Source organism: Lipotes vexillifer, unplaced genomic scaffold (assembly GCF_000442215.2).
Source record: "Lipotes vexillifer unplaced genomic scaffold, Lipotes_vexillifer_v1.1 scaffold1114, whole genome shotgun sequence".
NCBI classification, from domain to species: Eukaryota; Metazoa; Chordata; class Mammalia; order Artiodactyla; family Lipotidae; genus Lipotes; species Lipotes vexillifer.
In genome coordinates, this window is record NW_006779031.1 from 1,962,170 (window position 1) to 1,986,155 (window position 23,986).

Genomic DNA, 23,986 nt, shown 5'->3' on the forward strand with positions numbered 1-23,986 from the left:
GACCTTTATGATAAATGGGTTAGAGCTAGAAGCTTAGAAATATTTTCCAAAAATAAGTGATTCTATGAAGTATGGGTAAGTTTTCCAGGAAAAAATGCAAATTTGTGATGACTCGCTAACAAATGGATTTTCACAGTCCAGGCTGATTTCTTATTCTGAGAGGAAACTAATGTAGCAATTTCATTATAGAGTTTGAAATTGATATATATATATCTTTATTAATTTCTTTATCAAATAACTATATTTTAGTGTCTTATATATGCCAGGTGCTATGTTAAAGGCAAGAGAAAAAAGCTGAATCTGTTAGATCATATTTTCGAATTAGCTCTTGTCATAATTTTAAATATGTGTTCTGCAAGAAATTGTTGGACCCTGAGGTGTAAAAATCAGAGGCAATATTGGGTTTAACCATCCTTCTAACCTTTAACAATGAGTTTGTACGTGTAGTCTTAAGGTTTTAATTTCCCATACATAGTTCTCTAGTTTATGTATTCTTTCATTGCTTCGTGCGTTCCACAAATATTTTAAATATCCACAGTGTGCCAGGCACTCTGCTGGGTGCTGATGATACTGTGGTGAACAAAACCAGCAAGGTTATTGCCCCCATGGAGCTTGCAGTCTCGGGTGGATCTGAGGCCATTGTTTATTTCATGAAATGTGATGAGTTTATAGTAGGAGATATGTCGGGAGTTGCGCAGACCGCCCCCAGGTTCAGTGATTCACTAGAAGGTTTAGCATATAGTCGTGCTCATGGCTATGATTTATTACAGCAGAAGGATACAGAGCGAAGTCAGCTTGGGGACAAGATGCATGGGGAGAAATCTGGAGGAAACCAGGCTCAAACCTCCAACACTCTTTTCCCAGTGGAGTCACCCAGGACACCCTTATTTCCCCCAGCAACAAGCGCGACAACACACGTGAAAGGTTGTCTCTCGGGGAAGCTCATTAGAGACCCAGTGCCCAGGGTTTCTGCTGAGGGCTGCTCACGTAGGCACCACCTGCCTGGTACATGCCGAAATTCCAGATACCCAGAAGGAAAACAGTATTCAGCATCAACCACCTTGTTTGTACGAAATTGTTTAAATGCAGTGAATCACATTTATCATTTTGTGCAAAAGCTTCATATCAGTGTAGGGACCTCTTTGCCGGCCAAGTTCCAGACACCAGCCAAGGGGCCAACTGTGCAAGCGGGCCTTTCTAAAGACAGCAGTATCAGGGCAGTTAAGTTGGTGAAGTAATGTGGGGAGGAGGGGGAACCAAGGGGTTAATTTTTCTGGAAATGGACATTCCAGAGAGCAGGAACAAAAGATGCTGAGTCCCAGTGGGAGAGGGAGCATGGCTGACTCATGAAACTAAAAGAAACTCCCCCATCTGCCTGAGGGGTGAGGGGAAGGAGTCAGGTTAATCAAGTGGACATTCGTTGTGATACTTGTATACATTCATTCATTCAAAAAAAATATTTATTGACTGCCTACCATGTGCTAGGTGTCATGTGAGGCACTGAGGACACGATAGGGATCTAAACAAATGTTCCTGTCCTCACAGAGCCTACATTTTAGTGCCTATTATCTACATGGGCTGAATCACACCACATCCATTTTACTGGAAATTCTCTCTCTAGTTTTAAGCAGACCATGAACATTTAAATCTATTTGGCATGCTCCTTCGTTAGAATAAAAACAAGAAGGTATTTTCTATCCAAAATTCCAGCTAGGCTTGTGTGTAAGTAACCTATTACATGTACATAGTAAATGCTGATAAAGTAGGTTTTTAAAGTGGGAGCCACTTGTCACTGCTATGATCAAAGACTGGCATTATTTCAGTTGTGAGTCTCCTAATCTGAATCCATTTATATGTTGGCAGCATGATTTTGTTGGTGGTGATGGTAATGGTGGTGGTAACAAGAGTGAGGAATAATCTGTTAACTCTTCAGAGAGCAGCAAGACACAACCAGTCCAGAAAACATTCACCAGCTTTAGTCAAACAAAAGAGCACAGTTAGAAGCCTAGTATCTGATCTTTTTTTTTTTTTCAGTGGAGTCACCCAGGACACCCTTATTTCCCCCAGCAACAAGCGCGACAACACACGTGAAAGGTTGTCTCTCGGGGAAGCTCATTAGAGACCCAGTGCCCAGGGTTTCTGCTGAGGGCTGCTCACGTAGGCACCACCTGCCTGGTACATGCCGAAATTCCAGATACCCAGAAGGAAAACAGTATTCAGCATCAACCACCTTGTTTGTACGAAATTGTTTAAATGCAGTGAATCACATTTATCATTTTGTGCAAAAGCTTCATATCAGTGTAGGGAACTCTTTGCCGGCCAAGTTCCAGACACCAGCCAAGGGGCCAACTGTGCAAGCGGGCCTTTCTAAAGACAGCAGTATCAGGGCAGTTAAGTTGGTGAAGTAATGTGGGGAGGAGGGGGAACCAAGGGGTTAATTTTTCTGGAAATGGACATTCCAGAGAGCAGGAACAAAAGATGCTGAGTCCCAGTGGGAGAGGGAGCATGGCTGACTCATGAAACTAAAAGAAACTCCCCCATCTGCCTGAGGGGTGAGGGGAAGGAGTCAGGTTAATCAAGTGGACATTCGTTGTGATACTTGTATACATTCATTCATTCAAAAAAAATATTTATTGACTGCCTACCATGTGCTAGGTGTCATGTGAGGCACTGAGGACACGATAGGGATCTAAACAAATGTTCCTGTCCTCACAGAGCCTACATTTTAGTGCCTATTATCTACATGGGCTGAATCACACCACATCCATTTTACTGGAAATTCTCTCTCTAGTTTTAAGCAGACCATGAACATTTAAATCTATTTGGCATGCTCCTTCGTTAGAATAAAAACAAGAAGGTATTTTCTATCCAAAATTCCAGCTAGGCTTGTGTGTAAGTAACCTATTACATGTACATAGTAAATGCTGATAAAGTAGGTTTTTAAAGTGGGAGCCACTTGTCACTGCTATGATCAAAGACTGGCATTATTTCAGTTGTGAGTCTCCTAATCTGAATCCATTTATATGTTGGCAGCATGATTTTGTTGGTGGTGATGGTAATGGTGGTGGTAACAAGAGTGAGGAATAATCTGTTAACTCTTCAGAGAGCAGCAAGACACAACCAGTCCAGAAAACATTCACCAGCTTTAGTCAAACAAAAGAGCACAGTTAGAAGCCTAGTATCTGATCTTTTTTTTTTTTTGCGGTACGCCGGCCTCTCACTGTTGTGGCCTCTCCCGTTGCGGAGCCCAGGCTCCGGACGCGCAGGCTCAGCGGCCCTGGCTCACGGGCCCAGCCGCTCCGCGGCATGTGGGATCTTCTCGGACCGGGGCACGAACCCGCGTCCCCTGCATCGGCAGGTGGACTCTCAACCACTGCGCCACCAGGGAAGCCCTCTGATCAATTTTGATTAAGCCAACAAGAATACTGCTACTTAACACACTGAAGTATGCTTGTTAATTGTCTAGTCCAGCCAGCCATCTCAGTCCTGTCACCATATTGTATCACTGAGCTTAACTCTCAGCTCACCTTGAGACATTTCATGAAAGCCAAGTTTGCTTTCACAGAGTTAAGTCTCAGACTCAAACAGTGCCCGGATTTGGCCACACAACTAGAAAGGTCAGGTTGGTTATAGGATTCATATTCTCATCTCAGAGGTTCCAGGAATCTTATAGTTTGGCATTGTTGATTCTTGGCTGTATTAGGCTCTCTTGAAACTAACATACTGACCGGACAGATGCTTAATAATTCAGATACATCCTGATCTTTGCACTCTAAAAATTCAAAGCGTAGCTCATAGCCATCAAAAGGGAAACCACTTCTGGAACTGTGACTTCATTTCTACCAATAAAATAAATTCCTGTATATTTGCTCTATTCTTATCTGACAATTAACACTGAATACCTGACAGGGCCTTCCTTTTTGCTGTAGGTGGCTGGGCAACTGAGAGCAAGGGAAAAAAATAACACTCCAGATAAGTAAAGCTCTCCTTAGCAGTTAGCTTTTGGAAAAGAGAAAAATTGGAGATATGCTAACATACAAGTTGAATTCCTTAGTGCCTAGAACAGTGCTTGGAATCCAGGATGCTCTCAAATAGCTGATGAATGTCTGAGAGGATTGGTGGATTCAACATATAAAAGAAAAATAGTGCTTAGGGAATGTGTGAAAATTGAAGCTAGCCTGTAATATGGTACGTTATCTGGGTATGTATTTCAAATTTTAAAATTCTTTTCATGTTTCAACTATAAAGGAAATCATCATCGATAAAAATGAGTAATGGAAGGTGCTGATTCAAACATAGATACCTCTGATTTTTTTCTGACAGTGAGAAATAGCCTCTGGGGATAAATGTCTGGAAAATAAATTGTTCACAAGACTATATTTTAAATTAAATCTGTGGTCTGTGCTTTGGTCCAAGCAATACAAAGGATTTGTGTACTTCAAAGTTGTATAAAATAAAGAGACTCAGGAACGTGGGCTCAGGAGACAGACAGCGTTACGTGTAAATTCTAAGAGGTCAGGGCTAGTGAGGTTTTGTTTATCACTGTCTCTACACCGGTCATCTACAAACCTTTTGATCACACACCTCTACCTGAGTGTACATACTTATTTATGTACAAATTATGTATATGTACATGTCTACTAATATATTTTAATTATATTCTAAATATACTCTAAAATAAACACAAGCATAAAATAAAAAAGGATGAGTAAAATACATATAATTGAAGTTCCAATATGTTCTCCCCACATCTGATTCCTTTGCCCATTCCTGAGACTCATGTATCCCACTTGGGAGACCACTTTTCTAGAGTATGGTCCATCCAAGGTGCTCAGTTCATAATATTTGTTGAATATTATTAGGAAACCCTTCTTGTTCAGGACTGTCATAGCCACAGTTAGACTTAAATGTGTTCAAGTCTAAGTTCTTCTACTGACTGTGTGAACCTGAGCAGGTTCTCCTATCCATAATCTGGGCCTTTGTTTTGTCATCCATAAAATAGGATAAGTGAATAATGTAAATAATAATTGCTATGTTGATGATGATGATGATGATAACAGTGGCAAACATGGTTAATTCCCCACTTCTTAGATGAAATTAATTAGGCTTCACCCTCATGACCCCATTACTTTTGATTGTGGATACCCCTCATACATTCCACTTGATAGGATATGTTCTGTAATAGGGTCTGATGTAAGATCTGTTCCAACTGGAAAATTCTGTTGCAGCTTGTGGACATAATTTCCTGCTAATGGACAGGGAAAAAAGCAAAAAGGGAAGAGGTGGTTACTCCCTTTAAGCACATCTCCAAAAGTGGTACCTTTCAACAACATAGGTTACAAAAAGTGAAGAAAAGGTGCTAGTAGAAAGATGCTATTTCCCCTCCTTCACTCCCTCCTCTTCCTCTATTATAAATGTTAGTATTTCTCAAGGTTTCATCCTCAACCTCCTTCGCATCTCCCTCCATGCATCCTTCCTAGGGCATCTCATCTCATCTCATCTCATCTACCCTACCCCTCAGGACTGCAATTACGGTCTCTTTGTTCTTCACTCCACAATCTCTATCTCCAATCCAGGTCCCTCTTCCATATCGCAGGCCTACTAATTCTAGATCATCTCCACGGCCCCGCAGGCATATCCAAAACTGAATTTGTGCATGTGTGTGTGCATATGTGCACGTGCACACAAAACAGTTGGCAAAGAATCAGAAAATACTGGCTTCTAGTGCCAGCTGTCACTCACTTTTTGAATGATGTCGGGCAAGTTTAGTTTCCTCACCTGTAAAAATAGAAAGTTGGGAAAATGAACTCCAAGGTTCCCTATCTTGATGAATGACAACACCCCAACCATCCAGTTGCCCAAGTCAGAAACCCTAGAGTACTCCCTGACACCTGCCTCTTCCTTACCTTCCATCTCCAGTCCATAACCAAATTCTATCAACTCTGCATCTACAGCGGCTCTGAAGTCCTCTTTTTCTCTGTTCACAGCATCAGTTCCTTAATTTGGGCTCTCGAGACATTGCTCCCTGGATAAACATCCTCTCGAGATGTCGTCCTCTGCCTCTAGTCTCGTACTGGCAACCACCACACTAATCTTCACACTGCAGCCACTGAGCTCTTTCTAAAGTGCCAACTGGGTCGGGTCTCTCCCTCACTTAAAATGCTTGCAGATTCCCCTAGGGGCATACAGGATTGTAGCAAATCCCTTTCTGTGGTCCATGCCGTGCCACATGATCCAGCCTACTAGCAGCTTTCACAACTCCACGTCTCGTCCCACTCCTGCAAATCTGTGTGCCAAGCGTTCCGAACCGCTGCATTTCTCAACTGGGTCCGATCGACTCAGGCCTGTATGTCTTTGTACTTGTTGCCTCTGCCTGGAATCCCAGACGTTTTCCCACCCCCTCCAATTCACTTGACTACTGACCACTGGCCATCAAAAGTCAGCTCCTAGCACATGCTCTGAGAAGGGCTTCCCTGACTGCCGCCAAGGCTAGGTTTGGTAGGCGCCCCCCTCTGTGCTTTCATAATGACTTGTGCCACATCTGTGTCCTTACACTTACTACCTTGTAAGGTAATTAATTATATGTGTGTTGGTTGCTCTCTCCTGGGAGCTAAGGAGCTCATTTAGCGTAGAGACTTTGTATGATTCCTCTGGGTTGCGCCTGTTCCTAGAGCAGTTAACTGTTTTCACCTGATTGCATCCTGTTTCCGCTTCTAGTTTCAGCTTCATATCACCTCTTCTGAATGCCTTTCCTGAGTCCAGCCTCCCAAACCCCGACCAATGTGTTAGAAGTCCCTCCTCTCTAACACAGAACTTCTCCTTTGCTTTTTAAAAGTTTACTTCTCTGTCTCCTCCACTAAATGCAGAATCCCTTGAAGGAAGGGACTAGATTTTATTCAACAGCGTGTTTCCCACCCCAGCTGCCTATTGTTATCAAGCACAGAGCCAGGTACAGAGTAGTCATTCATTAAATGTTTACTGATTTCACCTTGCATTTGGACATTGCGATTTTGCTTCATTTCTATTTCATTACAGTTGCATTCCTGTTTTTAAACTGCTCCTGGTTGCATCTTTTCCAAGCGTTATACAGTTTTACAAATTTGGACTGTTTTGTCCTCTAGGTGGGGTTGTTTGGGAAAGAAATGCAAAGAAGTTATATACGCTTTAGAAGAAAGAGGTACAGCATTAGTCTGCTAGGGCTGACATAGCAAAATCCCAGAAACAGTGTGGCTTAAACAGGAATTTATTTTCTCAAAGTTCTAGAGGCTAGAAGTGCAAGATCAAGGTGCTGTAACAAGTCAGTTTTTGGTAAAGCCTCTTTCCCCGGCTTGTAGATGGCTACCTTCTCGCCGTGTCCTCACATAGTCTTGGGGGAGGGGTGGTAGGAAAGAGCTAGAGAGAGATTTCCTGAGCTCTCTGGTGTCTCTTCCTCTTCTTATAAGGACACCAGTCCTGTCAGATGAGGACCCCACCCTTGTGATGTCATTTAACCTTAATTACCTCCCTAAAGGCCCTATCTCCAAACTGAGGGCTAGGGCTTCAACATATGAGTTCTGGGGGGGGACACACAATTCAGTCCAGAGCAAGTATCGCATCGCAAGGTTATCAACATTTTGTGTAGTTCCATGAAACACGATATTTAAATTGTCTTGGGACAAAAGCAGCGGGATTGGTTGTAACACCAACCTATGATCAAACTTCCTGAGTCTCTGTTACCTCGTGTGTCAAAGGAGGGAGTTTCTGCTGCAGGAGCGGTTTGGGGCAGGTGGGCCTGCGGGGCACCCTCGAGCTGGAGAAATGATACTTGAGTTCTTTCCCTTTTCCAGCCCTTCATCACCTCAGAAGCCTAGAAGCACTGTGGCCGACCCAGAAGCTCTACTCCTTCTAGGTCAAGTGGACTCCCTTCTTCAAGGGCTTCAGTTTTACCTTTTTCTGGGTACCAGGTTTTCAAAACCTCCTTAAGGGAGCCCTCACCTGGAAACCAGAAATACCAGAAGTCGTGGAGGCAACCCTATCCGGGGCAACTTTCCGACCCCATCCCTCTGGGGTCGTCTGATACATATGTGGAAAATACAGTGCCAACCTAGGATTAGAACCCTTGGAGCCGCTCACAGGGGCCCCCTGAGTGATTCCGCCCTGGCTAAAGAGGCTCATGCCCAAGGAGACGTTAGCCCGACATGTCCCCAGTGTTTTTCACTAAATACTGGTATTAAGTAACACTAGTAGTTAATGTGGGAAATAAACAATTCCGGGGGCAAATGAGTATGTTTAACCCAGAGTTTCTCACAGATAATAGGTTTCTTTACTGTAGGCTTTATGAGAACCTTCAGCCATCCAAATGTATAATATGAATCTCCAAGAGTAGGGCATGGTGAACAGCCTTTTCCAAACTTACTGATCACAGAATCGTTTCAGTCAGAGAGTCTTGGTCAGCTCAGTGTTCCCGAGGACTCACTCTTAGGAATGCTAACTCTGGGGGGCTCATGTAAAAAGCCATTGTGGGAGGTGCACCTTGACGCAAGGACTTCCTTCAGGCCTAGCTCTGCTCTCTCCCTCTCTGCATCGGAACCCAGTAATGCCAAATCCACTTGTCCAACTATCTTGCCTGGGCCTTTTCCTCTTCACCTGTCTCTTTCTTGGCTGACTTAGAAATCCCATAGGATTCTGCTGCCAGCCTTGTTTCCAGGCTCCGTGCTTTCCAGTAAGAATTGGCAAGTACGCAGACCAGGCCGTCTGGACCAAGAGAGCCTGGCTTGTTCTCAGCTCTCCCTGTGGAACTTAGACTCTGTCCTGGTTAGGAAGGGAACAGACTGCTGAAATCATCAGATACCTTTCAAATAGAGGCTTTCCTGACAGCCCAAGGTAGAGTACCCGAGGCAGGCACTATGAGACTCGTGTACAGGCATCTTACAAAACGCTCACCTTCCTGGGTGCACTGAACAAGAAAGGGGAAGGGGAAGTACATTAGCTTTTATCAACTGCTTATTATGTGCCAGGCACTGTAATACGTGCTTTACGTGCATTACCTAATTGAGTTCGTACGAGCACCCTGAGAGATAGGTACAATGATTACATTCATTTTGCAGAGGAGGAAACTGAAGCTCAGAGAGGTGAGGAGACAGGCCCAAGGAAGCATAGCTTCCGACGAGTAGCAGAGCCAGGACTCAAGTCTCTGTCTGTTGGCCCCAGAGCCCATGCTTTTCACCACTTCACCCTGATGCTCGGTGAGGCCAAACAAACTGAAACATTAGAGTTTGGAGCAGAGAAAGGTTTATTGCAGGGCCGAGCAAGGAGAACGGGTGGGTAGTGCTCACAAAGCCCAAACTCCCCGATGGTTGGTGGTGAGGTAACAGGGTGGTGTTTTAGGAATCTCAGTCATCAGCCTTCTGGTTCCAACCCGTCTGGGGCCCACGTGCTTGTGCTCAGCCTGAAGTTACCATCCTCCACCTGGGTGGGGATCTTAGTTCCATAGAAGAACTCAGAGATATGCGGCACATTGTTATGCACCACCCTGCAGGAGGAACCAGGACCCTGCCCCACGGCTGCACTGTTGTTTCTTCCTGCATTCCCTCACTCCTCTAATTATAACTGCTTGAATCTGCCCTTTGCAACTTAGGGAAGGTCTAGGAAGCTGAAGCCTTTTTCCTACAAAGAGGAAACGGGGGACACCGAGAAGCTTTTGTACCTGGGAGGATCCCAGAGGGTGCTGCTCAGTTGCAGTCCCTCCTTTTCTTTGATTCTCCTCAATCTTGAGGGGGAGCAGGGGTGGGACAAGAAAGGGAACAATGTTTTGGGTAGAGAGGTTGATCGTAAACTTGGCAAAAGAACTTGGTTTTAGGGGGACTTGGTTTCACTTCGTTGTGAATCTACAGGTGGGATGGAGCCCATCTGCCTGGTGTTGGCCAAATCAAAGAGCAGCTTAGATGACTATTTGACGTAATCACTGCCTGCCCCCTCCCCCAACCCAAGAATCAGTTGTTTTATAGTGAAGAGAACTAGGGTTTTTTTTTGTTTTGTTTTGTTTTGTTTTGATATAGACAACGATCCAGGCTTTGGTGGGGTCTTCAGAAGGAACTTACAACTTCACTTTCTACCCTCATCATCTCTCACTGTATCACTTACCAGAGCTCCCTGTCTCGTCTCCCCCCTCCCCTGCATTCTACGCGCTGCAGCCCATATTACCTTTATGAGAGCACTTTTAATCATTTCTAGTGTAAAACCCAGTTGCGCTTGGGGTAACGTCCAAACTCCTTAGACTGGCTTTCTAAACGATCACCCGCCTGCCTCTTCAGTTTACGCCTCCAAAATCCTCTGCTCCTCACTCGCTCATCCCTTACCCTGTGGCCATGCTAAACGACTTCACCTTCCGGTGTGTCCCATGTGGGTTCAGGTTGCTCTGTCTACTTTTTCGGCCTGGACTACCTTATCTCCCTCACCAACCGCATCTGCCTTGTGAACAGCTATTCAACTTTCAATGCTCGGGTCAACTGTCACCTTCTCTGTGAAGCCTTTTTGGTTCCTGGTCACTGTCGGAGAGTCTTACCAGGCCCGGTTGAGCCCCCCAGCCTTGCACTTTCGAAGATGGCCTTCCAAGATACCTCTCAGCTCTGGACAAGCTCCTCCCCAGCAGGGACTCGGGCTTCTTTATTCCTGTGTCTCAAGCACCCAGAACAGGCCTAGCACATAATAATAGGCACTCAGGAAATGTTTGGTGAATAAAAAGAAATTTCCCTAGAATAAGGATTTGACATTAATTTTAAATTCAGTCAAGAGAATCTTCAGAGTAAGTGAACAAAGCGGACAGTAATTTATTCCTATGGTCATGAAATATAAATCTAGAAAAGTCAAAATATTTAATTTCTTTCTCCCTCCCTCCATAGATTGAGAGGAAAATAAAAATTGTTCAAGCAGGGAGGATTAGCATGCAACTGAAATATGCTAGCTCTCCACCAGGGGGTGCTATGAATACAAAGAGAAACCGTTCTTCATTAATTTGTTCTCCCTCAGAGAAACTGCAGAAACCAAACAACTTTTCTATTGTCCCTGCATTGCATACAGTTTTGCAAGAGATGAATGAATAAGTCTTCCATCATGCTTGAAAATCACGTCTGCCTGGAACAAGTCTTCCTGCTAATAAGGTGCACATGTGTGCCTGCCTGCTCATCTGTGCACATGTGCGCACGCCCACACAGACACACACCCCCTCAGCACCTTTAAAAGATCAGGCATCAAGTTTAAAAATGTATGATTTTTGGTATATCTTGAATTTGTTCATTGACAGATTCAGGTGTTATTTACTACGATGTCAGAAGCAGAATCGAGCAGAGCAAAGCATGTGCTACGTTGCTTTTTAAACCCTGACATAGAATAGACTATTCTAGAAGAAGACCCATCCACGTATCCGAGATGGGCTGTCAGCCAGCTCTTGTTACTAAGAGCACATAGACAGAGCAGTATCCAGCTTGTGTGCACTAGTTCAGTTTTGATTCTTACAGGACCGTAATGGGAGAACACAGACAGCACGATCAATATTTGGGAAGCCGTAGTTTGTATAACCAGTGACTTAGACAAATCAAATCTTGTTTTCAACATCGTAGCTCCAGTTTCTGCCTTTAGCATATCCCTGATGGCCTTGGGTGCTGGGTGATATTTTTAAATTGTATTCATGTTTATCATCCTTTTAGAGCCTGAGCTCTGTGTGTATGTGTGTGCTTTCCATCTGTGTCTCCTGCACATGGCAAAGGTACATTGTACAAAGGTACATTGTAAGGACTCCGTTAGTGTTCATGGATTGCTTGCTTATTGATCAGTTTCCATAAAAATGCTGCCAAAAAACGTCGGGAAGGATAATGATGAGATTACAGGGGATACAAGTAAATGGGCCCGTAGGGACTGAGGGGAAGAGAAGGGGACTCATTGCACCTACCGATCACAGTGTGCCGGGCACCGCCCTAAGCACTTTACGTGAATTTCTTTTCTAATTCTTACAGTAGCCCAATGAAGAAATGATCATCACCCCGATCCCACCGCCTAGCTTTTTGCACAGTTGTGACTGTTACATTAAAACACTCAATTGTAATGAGTATTCCTGAGAGTGGCCGAGGCTTCATCTGTGCCTCTTGTACCTAAGGGCAGTGCAGGTGCTGATTGGGTTTGAGCTGTGGGCAGGATAAACAATGAGCTGTTATCGAAGCTGACTCCTGTGTTCATGGGGGTAAGGGAGAAGTGGATCTCCCTGGCTGCCTCTCTGCCCCTGCTGCGCTCAGAGAAATTGACAGGGAGATGCAGCCCTTGGCAGTTGACAGCAGTGAAGCCGTTCCTATCTTCTGACTGGGGTGGGGCTGCCTGTGGGAGATTTCCTTTCCTCCCTGGGACTCTTTGGTATCGTGGGAAATGAGAGACATGGGCAGTTGGTGACGGACTTCCAGCAGCTGTGGGCTCACTGGAGATCGCTTTGTAGAGGAGGAGGGACTCGTGATTGTGAAAACTCTGGCTCGGGAGAAACCATAAAGGGCGTCCAGTTTAACCACGGAGCAAGCTTTTGAAACCCTTGACAAGACTCCAGCCAATTGCCCGCTTCGTGACCTTGGGCAAGGAACTTCCCCTCTCTTGGCCTGAGTTCCCTCATCTGCAAAAACAAGGCACAACAAAGAAAACCTTACGGGGTTGTCGTGAGAATCCAGTGAGAAGACATGGACTCCTGGAACATACTAGGTACTCAGTACTTTTCAATTTTATTTTTTAGAGCAGTTTTAGATTCACAGCAAAATTGAGGGGAAGCTACAGAGACATCCCATATACCCCTGCCCCCTACCCCATCATCCACATCCCTTACCACAGTGGTACATTTGTTACAGCTGATGAACCTAGAGTGATGTCGCAATCACCCAAAGTCCATAGTTTACCTTAGGGTTCACTCTTGGTGTTATACATTCAGTGGGTCTGGACAAATGTATAATGACATGTATCCATCATGGTATCACACAGTGTTTTCACTGCCCTAAAAATCCTCTGTGCTCTGCCCATTCATCCCTTCCTCCCCCCCAATCCCTGGCAGACACTTTACTGTCATCATATTTTGCCTTTCTCAGAATGTCATAGAGTTGGAATCGCACAGTGTGTGGCCTTTTCTGATTGGCTGCTTTCACTTAGTCATATGCATTGAAGGATCCTCCATGTCTCTTTGTGGCTGGAAAGCTCATTTCTTTTTAGCGTTGAATAATATTTCATTGTCTGGGTGTGCCAGTTTATTTATCCACTCACCTACTGAAGGACATCCTGGTTGCTTCCAACTTTTGGGCGATGATGAATAAAGCCACTATAAACATCTGCGTGCAGGCTTTTTTGTGCGCATAAAATTTCAAGGCATTGGTACTTTTTAATGAAAAATGTATCTGTCCTTACTCTCATAAATTCCTCTCTCCCATAACTTCTTCCCAACATGAGGGATCAGTGCAGCCAAGATGCCCAGTTTGCAGCAAAATGCTCTTATTAATTAGCCAAGAGGCTGTGATGGCACAGCATGTAAACAACGTACTACAAATCTGTTTACATCGGCTTCTGCAGACATTTTAAAACAATTAAACTGTCAAGGGGGCCTGGAGACAGAGCCTTGCATTTTAATGGGAAATGATTAAATATCAGGCATTATTGCTTTTGATGTGTCTGGGCTGTAAGGGGAGGGCAGAGTATTGATTGGGGCCTCCGGGAAGGCAGGATGCTAAGTCGGGCTGCTGGACCACAGTGCAATGAAAGCTTGGAGATCTGTAACTTCTTGGGCTGGGATGAAAGGCCACTCGCCAGAGAGTTAACTAGATTTGTCAACTTCTGTTTAGTCTGGACTCTGCCAGTAGGGGCAGACGATAGATTGTGACTTTGGAGGGGTGCTGTTGGTCAATGGGCAGAAAGAGAGAGTTAGTTGCTGATGGCATCTCTTAGAAGAGGGTGAGTGACACAGCACTGAGCGCTGACCCCAGTATCAATTCTACCTGGATGAAATCCTTGTAAAGGAAGTGAAGGCACCCATGCAGCCCCTGCCTAAGTCAACTAACGCAAAACTGCGCCCTACAGCCTGCGAATCTGTTTATCACAATTATGACAGCCGCGTAGGCTCAGACTCCTAGTGCATTCACCATTTAGGTTACCCCATTCTCTGTTGATTTCATTTGTTCACAGGTGCTTGTCAGGTCCCATGGGGCCCTTGCCCTCGAGCCACTTACAGGCTGGTAAATATAAACAGCTGAATGCAGTCAAGTTGAATAGTTCAGTGATAGACGTTTGTGCTGGGTACAGTGAAGGGACCAAGGAGGCCATGGTCAACTGAGAAGTGTGGAGAGGCTGGAAGACGTGTCTTCCCAGTAGATGTCCTACTTGAAAGATTAGTAGGCAGACAAAGGGCGAAGGGCACCCCACTCTGGGGGAAGATCTTGAACAGACCCGCCGAGGTGTGAAAGAGCCTGGTACATTCCGAGAACTCAATTAGTCTGGCTTGTGAGGTTGGGAGTGGTACCGTGAACCAATGGGCTGGCTCAGCCCAAACCCATCCCCCCCTTGCTACTTTTGAAACCCTAAGGTTTAGAAACTGAAATCAAGCAAGAAGTGATGAAAACGTTGAAATCCATCCCCACCTAAGGCTAAATAGAACAGGTGAGCACTAACATCCCCTGTACCTTTCTGTTGCTTGACATCCTTCCATTGGTCCCACTCCCCAAGGGTATGCCAGTCGAAGAACCAGACACTTTCCTTCAAAATGAAAACACCTCTGTGAGAGCTGTCATTTATTCACAAATTCGTGTGAATTAGTTTAATCAGATTGCTTTCCTCCATGATGCCTGACCTGGGGAGACATGGAAGGCAGGAGAAGGTAGGGCCTGGGGTACGGAGGGAGTTGCCACGCCTAGTAGGGGGCTCCTCCTGCAGTGGAGTTCCAGCAGCTGGACAGCAGCACCTAGGCCCTGAGCGCCTGGCAACTAGTTGGGGGAAAGGAGAGAAAGGAGAGCAGAAATAAATTTCACCTGCCTTGCAATCTGGCTCCGTGTCAGCCTCACTTTGTTTATTCCTGTGCTGTCTAGACAGGCAAAGATTGCGTTGCTCTCATCCCAGGGGAACCTCCTTCTCCGGTGCACTGACCAGTGCAGCCCCTGCCCGGCCAGAAGAAGCTATGGCACAGCTACAAGAAAGACTGAGTCTCTTGATTAGACCCGATGAGACCACTCAGGTTGAGATGACTTAATTTCGCCCCTTGAGAAATGCCTTTTAAAAAGAGCTCTTCCATTGGCCAAGAGAGACTGCCTTCGTATTAGGGTTTTCTATTTTTGTTTGAAGGAAGCTGGCATCTCTCCTGTGTAAGGAGTTCACTGAAGCCTAAATTCTCCCATTAGCCGTTTTGGGTTGCAAACAGGGATCCGAGCATATGCAACTGTGTGCCTGGTGGCCTGCCAGCCCCAGGGCCATCGGGGAGACCCCATGGCCACACTCTGCCCCTCTTAGCATGACTGACTAATGGCTGGCAGGGGTCAGGACTGGCTACTTAATTTGCAGGGCCCAGTGCAAAATGAAAATGTTAAAAATGTTTGCTCTCTGTTCCAAAATTGTTAAGAATTAAAAAAAATAAAACAAACAAACAAAAATTAAAAACGGTGACAGCAAAGCTTACAAAACCGGGACACACTTCCCTGCTGAGGAATAGCTCCTTGGCCCCTGTGGGTTCTGAGGGCTCCTGCTGCTCTGGCCCCTGGGCTGTGGGCGGCGGAAGGGGGCGGGGGAGGATGCTTGATTTCAGGGCAGAACAAATTTTCTCCATCCTCTGCCTACTGCTGAAATCCCGTCCTTACAGCTAAACCAATTTCGCTTGAGGCTGGATCCCTTTGGGAGGGGCTCCCGTCTGCCGCTGTTGTCTCATATACTCTTGTGTTGGATGGAAAAGTGGAGGGAGAGAGCACAAGGCAATTTTGATTATGCAGAGACGTTTAAGGGAAAAAAAAATTATGTAAGTTTATGGAATCCTTTGGGGTATACATAATCTTCCTTTCCATATAGCATTGAGTATGGGTGATGGGCTCAATAAATATAGCTCCTTGTGGGTGTCAGTAATCCTTCAATATTCATTGATAGTGACGATATTCAGACCTTGAGACAGATTTCCTTTCTTTCTGACTCAAGGGAAATTTTCCCAGAGCCACACAGAAGGAGAATCCAATCTGTTCAATAGGAAAGACTCATTTGCTCCCGGAATAACTAAATTTCTATTTCCATTTCCATTTGAATTTTTAACCAAAATAGTGGATCTTCCATAAGGCAGAAATAAAAAGAATGACAATTTGGTTTGGGGTTTCACTTTTCCTTAAAATTTTGATTCCTATATTAACACTGTTGAGTGCCTCAGTAACGTGTATGGCATAATGCTAAAATGTTTCCTGCTTTTTGTTATAATTAGCTGAAAGCCTCATCATAAGCTGCTAGTAGATTCTCTGAATTTTTAACAAAGGACTTCGATATGAAAATGCATTTCTTGGCAAGAAACTCAAAATTCAGGTAAAATTTCAACATTTGACAAGTAATTGTTACAGAAGTTTGAACAACTGTAATTCTTCTAAATGTTGGTTTTGCTTGTAGCATGTTCGATTCATCAGTAATTCAATTTCAAAATAAAAGACACATTCTCTACGGCCCAAAAGCTACTGGGGAGCCTTTCAGACAACAAGATTTCTGACCGTGGGAGAGGCATCTACCAAAGAAGGCAGCTAGTTCCAAAAACTTCTCTAATGTGGAGGGATCCTGTTACAGACCATTTTTCGTAATTCTAGAAGGCAAAGTACAATTTTTGCTTGGAAATAATAAGTTTAAGCAAATAGTATGGGCAAAGCTTATATCTGAGACCAAGCAATGGTCTGATTATTGCCAGAACAATACTGCTGCATGATGAATCATTAATGATCTGTGAGAGTCATAATGGTCTGTCGCTAATGCCCATTAATGATCTCTCTATACCGCGAGTATGGGCTTGATGTTTCTGGCCAGTACCTTGGAGAATACGTTAGATATGCCTTAAACTTTCTCTGATCTCCTTTCTCTGTGCCTGCTCCAAATGTAGACAGCAACTGTCTGGGTAGGACCAGCTTATAAAGAAGCATGGCTTTGTTAAGGAAGTCGTATTCAGGTAAGATTTATTTAAGCAATGTTTTTGAAGGGCAGAGATTTGAGAGCTTATCCTGGACATTAACGCCTTTGTGGAAATTAACAAAATTATGCTGGCGATCTTTCTGTTGAGATCTCTTCTTTCCGGATGGACAGGGGCTCTTGAGTTTCCCCGTACTACATGATGTGTGGCTGTTGAACGGAGACTCTTTGAAAAATGCTTCCTTTGTTTTGTTTTGGTTTTTGCCTAAGGAATTTTGGATATTAATTGTTATAGAAGAGTGAATGTTTGTCTATTTAAAGCCGTGTTTGTATTTAGAAAACTATGACACAAGCTGCTTCAAGAGAGATTTCCTACCTCCAGATTTGCCTTTACTCTGGGCAGACAGCACAAAACATTCGTTTGAATTTCTAAAGGAAGAAAAGGGAATAAATAATTATAATCGGCTGGGAATGTATGTTGCTTTTAGCTTAGGAAAGGAAGGAAAGAGAAGGCAACATAGAGCTAAGGGGAGGTGGACACAATCACATATTAATTCTGAGAATCTTATTAGGCGTATCTTCAGGGAAATCACAGAAGATAGGCAGTCCATATCTAAGCGAAACTAGGAGACGATCTGTTCCTCCATGGCGGCCAGGGAGATGCGGCAGATAGCTAATGGAACCAACGCCCAAGAGCCTCCGGCTCACGGAGGAAAACAAGATGAGACAAGGTTGCCCAAGCAGCCACAGGGACAGGGATTCTTGGGGAGGGCGTCACTCACTCCGCTGGCTACTTTTTGATGAGGAATGTTAACACGTAACTAAATGGAAAATGACATCTTTTCTTTGGAAACTTTTTGCCAGGCTTCCTATTATTTGAATGAAGTATAGCGTCGTCAAGCAAACACTTGCATTGCAACCCTGTGCACTTTCTTGATCACTGAACGCGAGAGGACCCTGGAGAATGCTCACCCCTCTAAATGTCTTTTTTATTTTGCTAGGACACCTCATCCAGATGCACGATTACTCTTTGCAAGTTTTGTTTCTTCAAAATCCTTCCCCCCTGTTCAAAAACTGCTGAGTAGCGTGTGTTTATTCATGGAATTAACTGAGATTGATAGATTTTTCCCTTCTGAGAACTTCACAAGATCTCCTGAACTACTCGAAGTGGTCCTGGAGCATCCCCAGATGAAGGTTACGATTGATCTGTCACGTTGCATGGGCATTGCTTAGTTGGTTATTTTCAATTGATCTCCTCATGAAAAGGAGAAAAGAGGTTCTTTGAACGGTTAGGGCATCACGGGCAATATTAGTGATGGAAATCATTAGAGACTTTCTGAGGTCGGTTCATCACTCACTCCGCTGGCTACTTTTTGATGAGGAATGTTAACACGTAACTAAATGGAAAATGACATCTTTTCTTTGGAAACTTTTTGCCAGGCTTCCTATTATTTGAATGAAGTATAGCGTCGTCAAGCAAACACTTGCATTGCAACCCTGTGCACTTTCTTGATCACTGAACGCGAGAGGACCCTGGAGAATGCTCACCCCTCTAAATGTCTTTTTTATTTTGCTAGGACACCTCATCCAGATGCACGATTACTCTTTGCAAGTTTTGTTTCTTCAAAATCCTTCCCCCCTGTTCAAAAACTGCTGAGTAGCGTGTGTTTATTCATGGAATTAACTGAGATTGATAGATTTTTCCCTTCTGAGAACTTCACAAGATCTCCTGAACTACTCGAAGTGGTCCTGGAGCATCCCCAGATGAAGGTTACGATTGATCTGTCACGTTGCATGGGCATTGCTTAGTTGGTTATTTTCAATTGATCTCCTCATGAAAAGGAGAAAAGAGGTTCTTTGAACGGTTAGGGCATCACGGGCAATATTAGTGATGGAAATCATTAGAGACTTTCTGAGGTCAGTTCAGCATTTCATTTTCTGATTATTTTCACAACTCATGCCTGTAATAAACCCACCAAAGTTTCCACCACTCAGATGGGAAACGGCTTATAATCATCCTTAAGGGGACTACGGACTCCACGTCCCTTATAGTACACGTGGCAGAAACATTTAAACTTGTCCCTTTGCTTGTAAAGTATTTGAGTGGAATGCATACATTAATTCTTTGCTGAGTAAGGTCTGTGCCATAAGTAATTCTCACCAAACGGTTACTGCACTGACAAGTGCATAGATTCATTGGAAGCGATCAGATTCCCATCTAAGCTGTTTGGTTAGATTCAGGTACAAACCAACTTTATGCTTACAGAAGATTTCTAGATTGATTGATGAAGTGTTATAAATAGACGTGTCTGTTTTAAATAGCTGTATGTTCATGGCAAACCAAGGCCCTTTGCAGAAATGAGTGCAAACTCAGGGACAGGTTGGCAGCAACCGAGGATGCTGCAGTGTCTCTTTGAAAGGAAAGTTAAAAGTACCTGATGCGATATGGGGTAAGCTGTGGGTCCATGGTAACACAGTGCATATGAGACCAGGAGGAAGGGTTATGCAACCGAAGAATGATGAGTCCCAAGAAAGGTCAGGTAGTTTATCTCTTTGCCTTTAGACAGGAAAACACTTCACCTCTCTTATACAGGTGAGACTGTCTCAGCCACCACACACACAAGCTCTTTAAAGAATTCATTTCAACGGCTCTCAGGGCAAGAACATCCACCCTAAATCCCCCCTCCTCTACTTAAGTCTGGTGGCTCTCATTTGGTCCTCAGCGAAACCAGAGAACAGACAGTAGCTGTGCTCTGTGTAACCCTTCCTCATGATCATGCTTGCTGAAGTTAAGGATTCTAAGCCTCTTTAGCCTATTAAAAGTCTTGTGTCTAACCAGTCCCATTGTAGCTCACCCATTTATTTCTCTAAGTGTTTATATCCTCGCTATGCTGCTTTCTGCTTGTCCCCGTGACTACTTTTTCAGCTTTTCAAGGTCCCTTCTTGTTCTTTTCTTTTTCTAGCTGGTTGTGGGCCTTCTCTTCATGGCTATGCCTACCTCTGCCTAATAGTCCAAGTATCATGTTGGCTGAGAATTTCCAAAATTTAGAACATACGAAGACAGATTTCCCCTTCTTTGGGAACTACAGGAAACAGTATATTTGTTTCATTTTCTTATCGATAGGCACGTAGGAAATGATGTATGTATTAATTGTTTTTTTTTTTTTTTTATCAGTGATCACTTAGTCTATTTTTCAGGGCATGCAGATGTGTATTTTCAGCTGTTCCATAGATCATTCATTTCAAACACTGAGGCCACTGTTAACCTGGGCAGTGCTTCAAAGTGCACTTTCTTATAATACATAGCTCTGACTGCCTGGCCCCAGACCTGGGGCTGAGTAGATACTCAGTGTTTGTTGATTGAATGAATATCTCGACAATGGCTGCATAGAGAACACTCAAAAATATTTCAGTCTATTTGCTTTGGACAAATGATTAAACAATCTAAGCTGATCTTATAAAATGGACCAGGAAGGCTATCTTCAAATCGTGTCTTTAGAATGTATAGTGTATTTGCCCTTGCCATTTGCTTTAGAAACTGGAGGCTTGGAGTTGGGAATACTATTGGAAGTGAAGAGATCTTGGGTGGTGGGACAATTCATCCTTCTTGAGAAGGAAGGAGTATCTACAGGAAGCAAGTGCCTTTTGGGTAGGAAAAGTTCTGTAAGTTCCCCTGGGAATACCAGTACTGTGGGAGAAAGATGGATATGCCATAACATTTCTTTTAATTCCAGCAGTGCCACTGGGCATGGCCTATAAGTTTAAGCATATCTCAGTCTACAGAACAAGTGTGTCTCGCTTTATACAATTAAATTGTTTCCAGAAAATTATATGTAAATCAAGTACCATTTGAAATCCACACAGGGTGTGTAGTAAGAAAGGATCCTTGTGAATGTTTTTGTAAAGTGAAGACTTCTTTTATAATGCATGTAATTTAAAGGGTTACTTTTTAATCTATCCATTGGGAAGTCTGAATATTGTATACCAGAATGAAAACATATCTACATTCTGTTGAGAAGGAATTCTTTGACCAGGACTTGGTAAAGTATGTTTTAATAGTGCCTCATTTGTGAGAATGTTAAAAATGGTTGCATTTGAATATGCTTACTTTGTTTTGCAATTTTCTGAGTAATTTATTAGCATTTCTTAGGATTTAGCAGCTATCTGATATGACATGCTACTACTGCCTTCTAAAATAGAATTTTTAAAAAGCTTTCCTCAAAGGGAGTTGTAAATAACAGGTATGGTCATTTACATATTTAAAGAGGGTATGTGCATGTCTCCTGGACCCAAAACTCTACTCTGTTACCTATGCCAATTTCCCATGTCTGGTTCAACATGTAGCTGCAATGTCCAAAGAGTAACCCTTTCCCAACATACTCCATGCTTTACTCTGTTCTTAGAGGACTGACTGCTGATTCAGGAGCCTTTCCTTGCATGACATGATGGGTGTTACTTAGGCATGTACGAGGCCTCCAGAGGAGTCGGAGTTGGGGATATTTACCGGGACTGTTTCTTTGGTTGGTTATCTGCAAGCATCTCCGGCATTCTTTGTACTATTTATTGTTCTACTAGGGCTTAACTGCATACTTGAATAAGAAGATACTTTTCCAGCTCTAACACTAGCTAGTGTAAGGGAACATGATGAGGTCTTCAAATGCCACATTCATCATGTTCCTTCTCTCTAGAAGAGCCTTCACTGGCTTCATTCTGTACGCCAACAAGTCGGGGGCAGGGGGTGGTTGACTTTATTCTGTAAGCAAAGCTCACAACAGGCTGTGGCTCAACCTAGCTTTCCAGTCCTAGCTCCATCCTCCCCTAAAAGAACCGCTTCAACCAATCCCATCGCCTCCATTACATCGAGAGGAATTTGTCCAATTCATTAACGTGTTCTCTATGCAGCATCCTCTCTGTGATGTGCTACACACCGAGGAAGGTGCCAAGATGAAAGAGCCATAGGGCCTGGCTTCCAGGAAGGCATAGTCTGGTTGCCCAGCACTGTGACAAGTGCTGTAATGGAAATACAAAAAGCCACAGGGGATCAAGACCAGGACAGCAGCCTTCTGCGGGCTGGATTTGGGGCGGCCTCATTCAGAAGGTGTAATTTAACCAGGGACTTAAATGTATGTTAGACTTTGGTTCATGTCCTCTGAGACGCCCTTCCAAAGCCCCCCGCCCCAGACAAATAAGATTTTTTCACCCCTAGAGCTCTCATAGGACTTTCTGGCTAAACCAATCATGTGACACTCATTCTAAACTCCTTCATTTGTTTTGAAGCTTGTGTTCATTTCCCCACTGGATTATAAATTCCTTGGAGGCAAGGCTCACACTGAACCCTTCTTTGTTTTTAATCCCCCTAGTCAGTAGCACAGGACTAATCCCAATAGTAACATAAAATGCCATTTATGTGAAAAAACAAACCCACAAACTTTTGTTTGGGTCCTGAGAATTCCTTGACTTCTTAGTTAACCACTGCTACATAGTAGAATACCAAGATAGAGCACAGCTAGTCAAGTTCACTACTGCCGAGCCAGCCTGGACTGCACACAAGCTGTGACGATTCCTTTTGGCCTCTTTCATTCGCTCAGCAGATACACACTGAGAACCTACTATGTTACAGGTGCTCTGCTGGCTTCTGGATGTGCAGTACAAACCATGGAATATGTAGTCTAGAAGCAGCTCAAAAAGGCTCTAGAAGAAGCCCTTTTGGTCCCTTTCCCCGAAATCACATCATGATCCTGCTCTATAGACCTTAACACTCCAAAAACAACCAATCAGACTCTTATTTTTTCCTGTCCATATTATTTCATTCTCTAAATATGTGATCCACTTGATCCTTGTTCTTGGTCAGCAGTGTCTTTCTTCCTCATTAAGAAAAAGAAGCTAAAGTAACCCTAGTGGTTAGACTGTGTGACCAAGAGAAAACAGCTACCATTTGTTAAGTATCAACTATGGGCCAGTCCCCAGCTTAAATACTGTACACTGATAACTCTAATTCTTACAACCATCCTGCAAGGGAGGTGAATAATTTCTTCATTTTACTGCTGGGGGAACTGAGGCTCGGAGAGATTAAATAATGGAGACCAAGCTCTCCAGTTCATGAACATTGGAGCCAGTCTTTAAAATAGGTCCATGTAATGCCATACTATCCCAGGTATAATCGATTTTGAACAAATACTGGTTTGTTGATTGGCTGATTGTTACTATTCTGATTGCAAGACCTTTATATATTCAAAATGCCAGTGTCAGAAGTTGATAGTCCGGGGCTTCCCTGGTGGCGCAGTGGTTGAGAATCCGCCTGCCAGTGCAGTGGACACGGGTTCGTACCCCGGTCCGGGAGGATCCCACATGCCGCGGAGCGGCTGGGCCCGTGAGCCATGGCCGCTGGGCCTGCGCGTCCGGAGCCTGTGCTCCGCAACGGGAGAGGCCACAGCAGTGAGAGGCCCGCGCACCACAAAAAAAAAAAAAAAAAAAAAAAAAAGAAGTTGATAGTCGGGTTGCTATCAATCCCAAGCCCGTGTCTTTTTGTTCCAATAGCAATTCTATGACTGCTTTATGCATAATAGAAGCAAAATTATTGTTTTGATACAATATAACTCCATTTCCTTAAACATTTTTTACATGAATACATATTGACAATTCATCTCAATAACAGGAAAACTCAGATTCTCGGTTAATGTTACAGTTTCTGTCAGATGCTCAAAGTTTCAAGCATCCAACTAAAAATTACAATGTCAACTCTTCTCAATAAAATAAAATAATCTGATTTTCTAGACATATGAAAGCTGACTCATAACAGTCATCACTCGTGAAAATATCCAAAATCACATTTCAAGCCTTAGCTTCAGTGTTGTCTAACTACACTCTT

General features: G+C 43.8%; 1 protein-coding gene across 3 annotated transcripts in view; it reads left to right on the forward strand.

Annotated features, from left to right (window-relative positions):
• FGF13 (fibroblast growth factor 13) overlaps nucleotides 1-23,986 on the forward strand; it is a 520,464-nt gene that overhangs the window by 399,434 nt on the left and 97,044 nt on the right. Inside the window, exon 1 of one of the 3 annotated variants that reach the window (XM_007452078.1) lies at nucleotides 17,049-17,158. The exons of the other annotated variants lie outside the window; for them this stretch is intronic. Within the exon in view, the coding sequence (XP_007452140.1) occupies nucleotides 17,131-17,158 (28 nt within the window). The 5' untranslated portion in view covers nucleotides 17,049-17,130. Of the gene's footprint in view, nucleotides 1-17,048; nucleotides 17,159-23,986 lie in introns of those variants that run through there. 3 annotated transcript variants of the gene reach the window in all.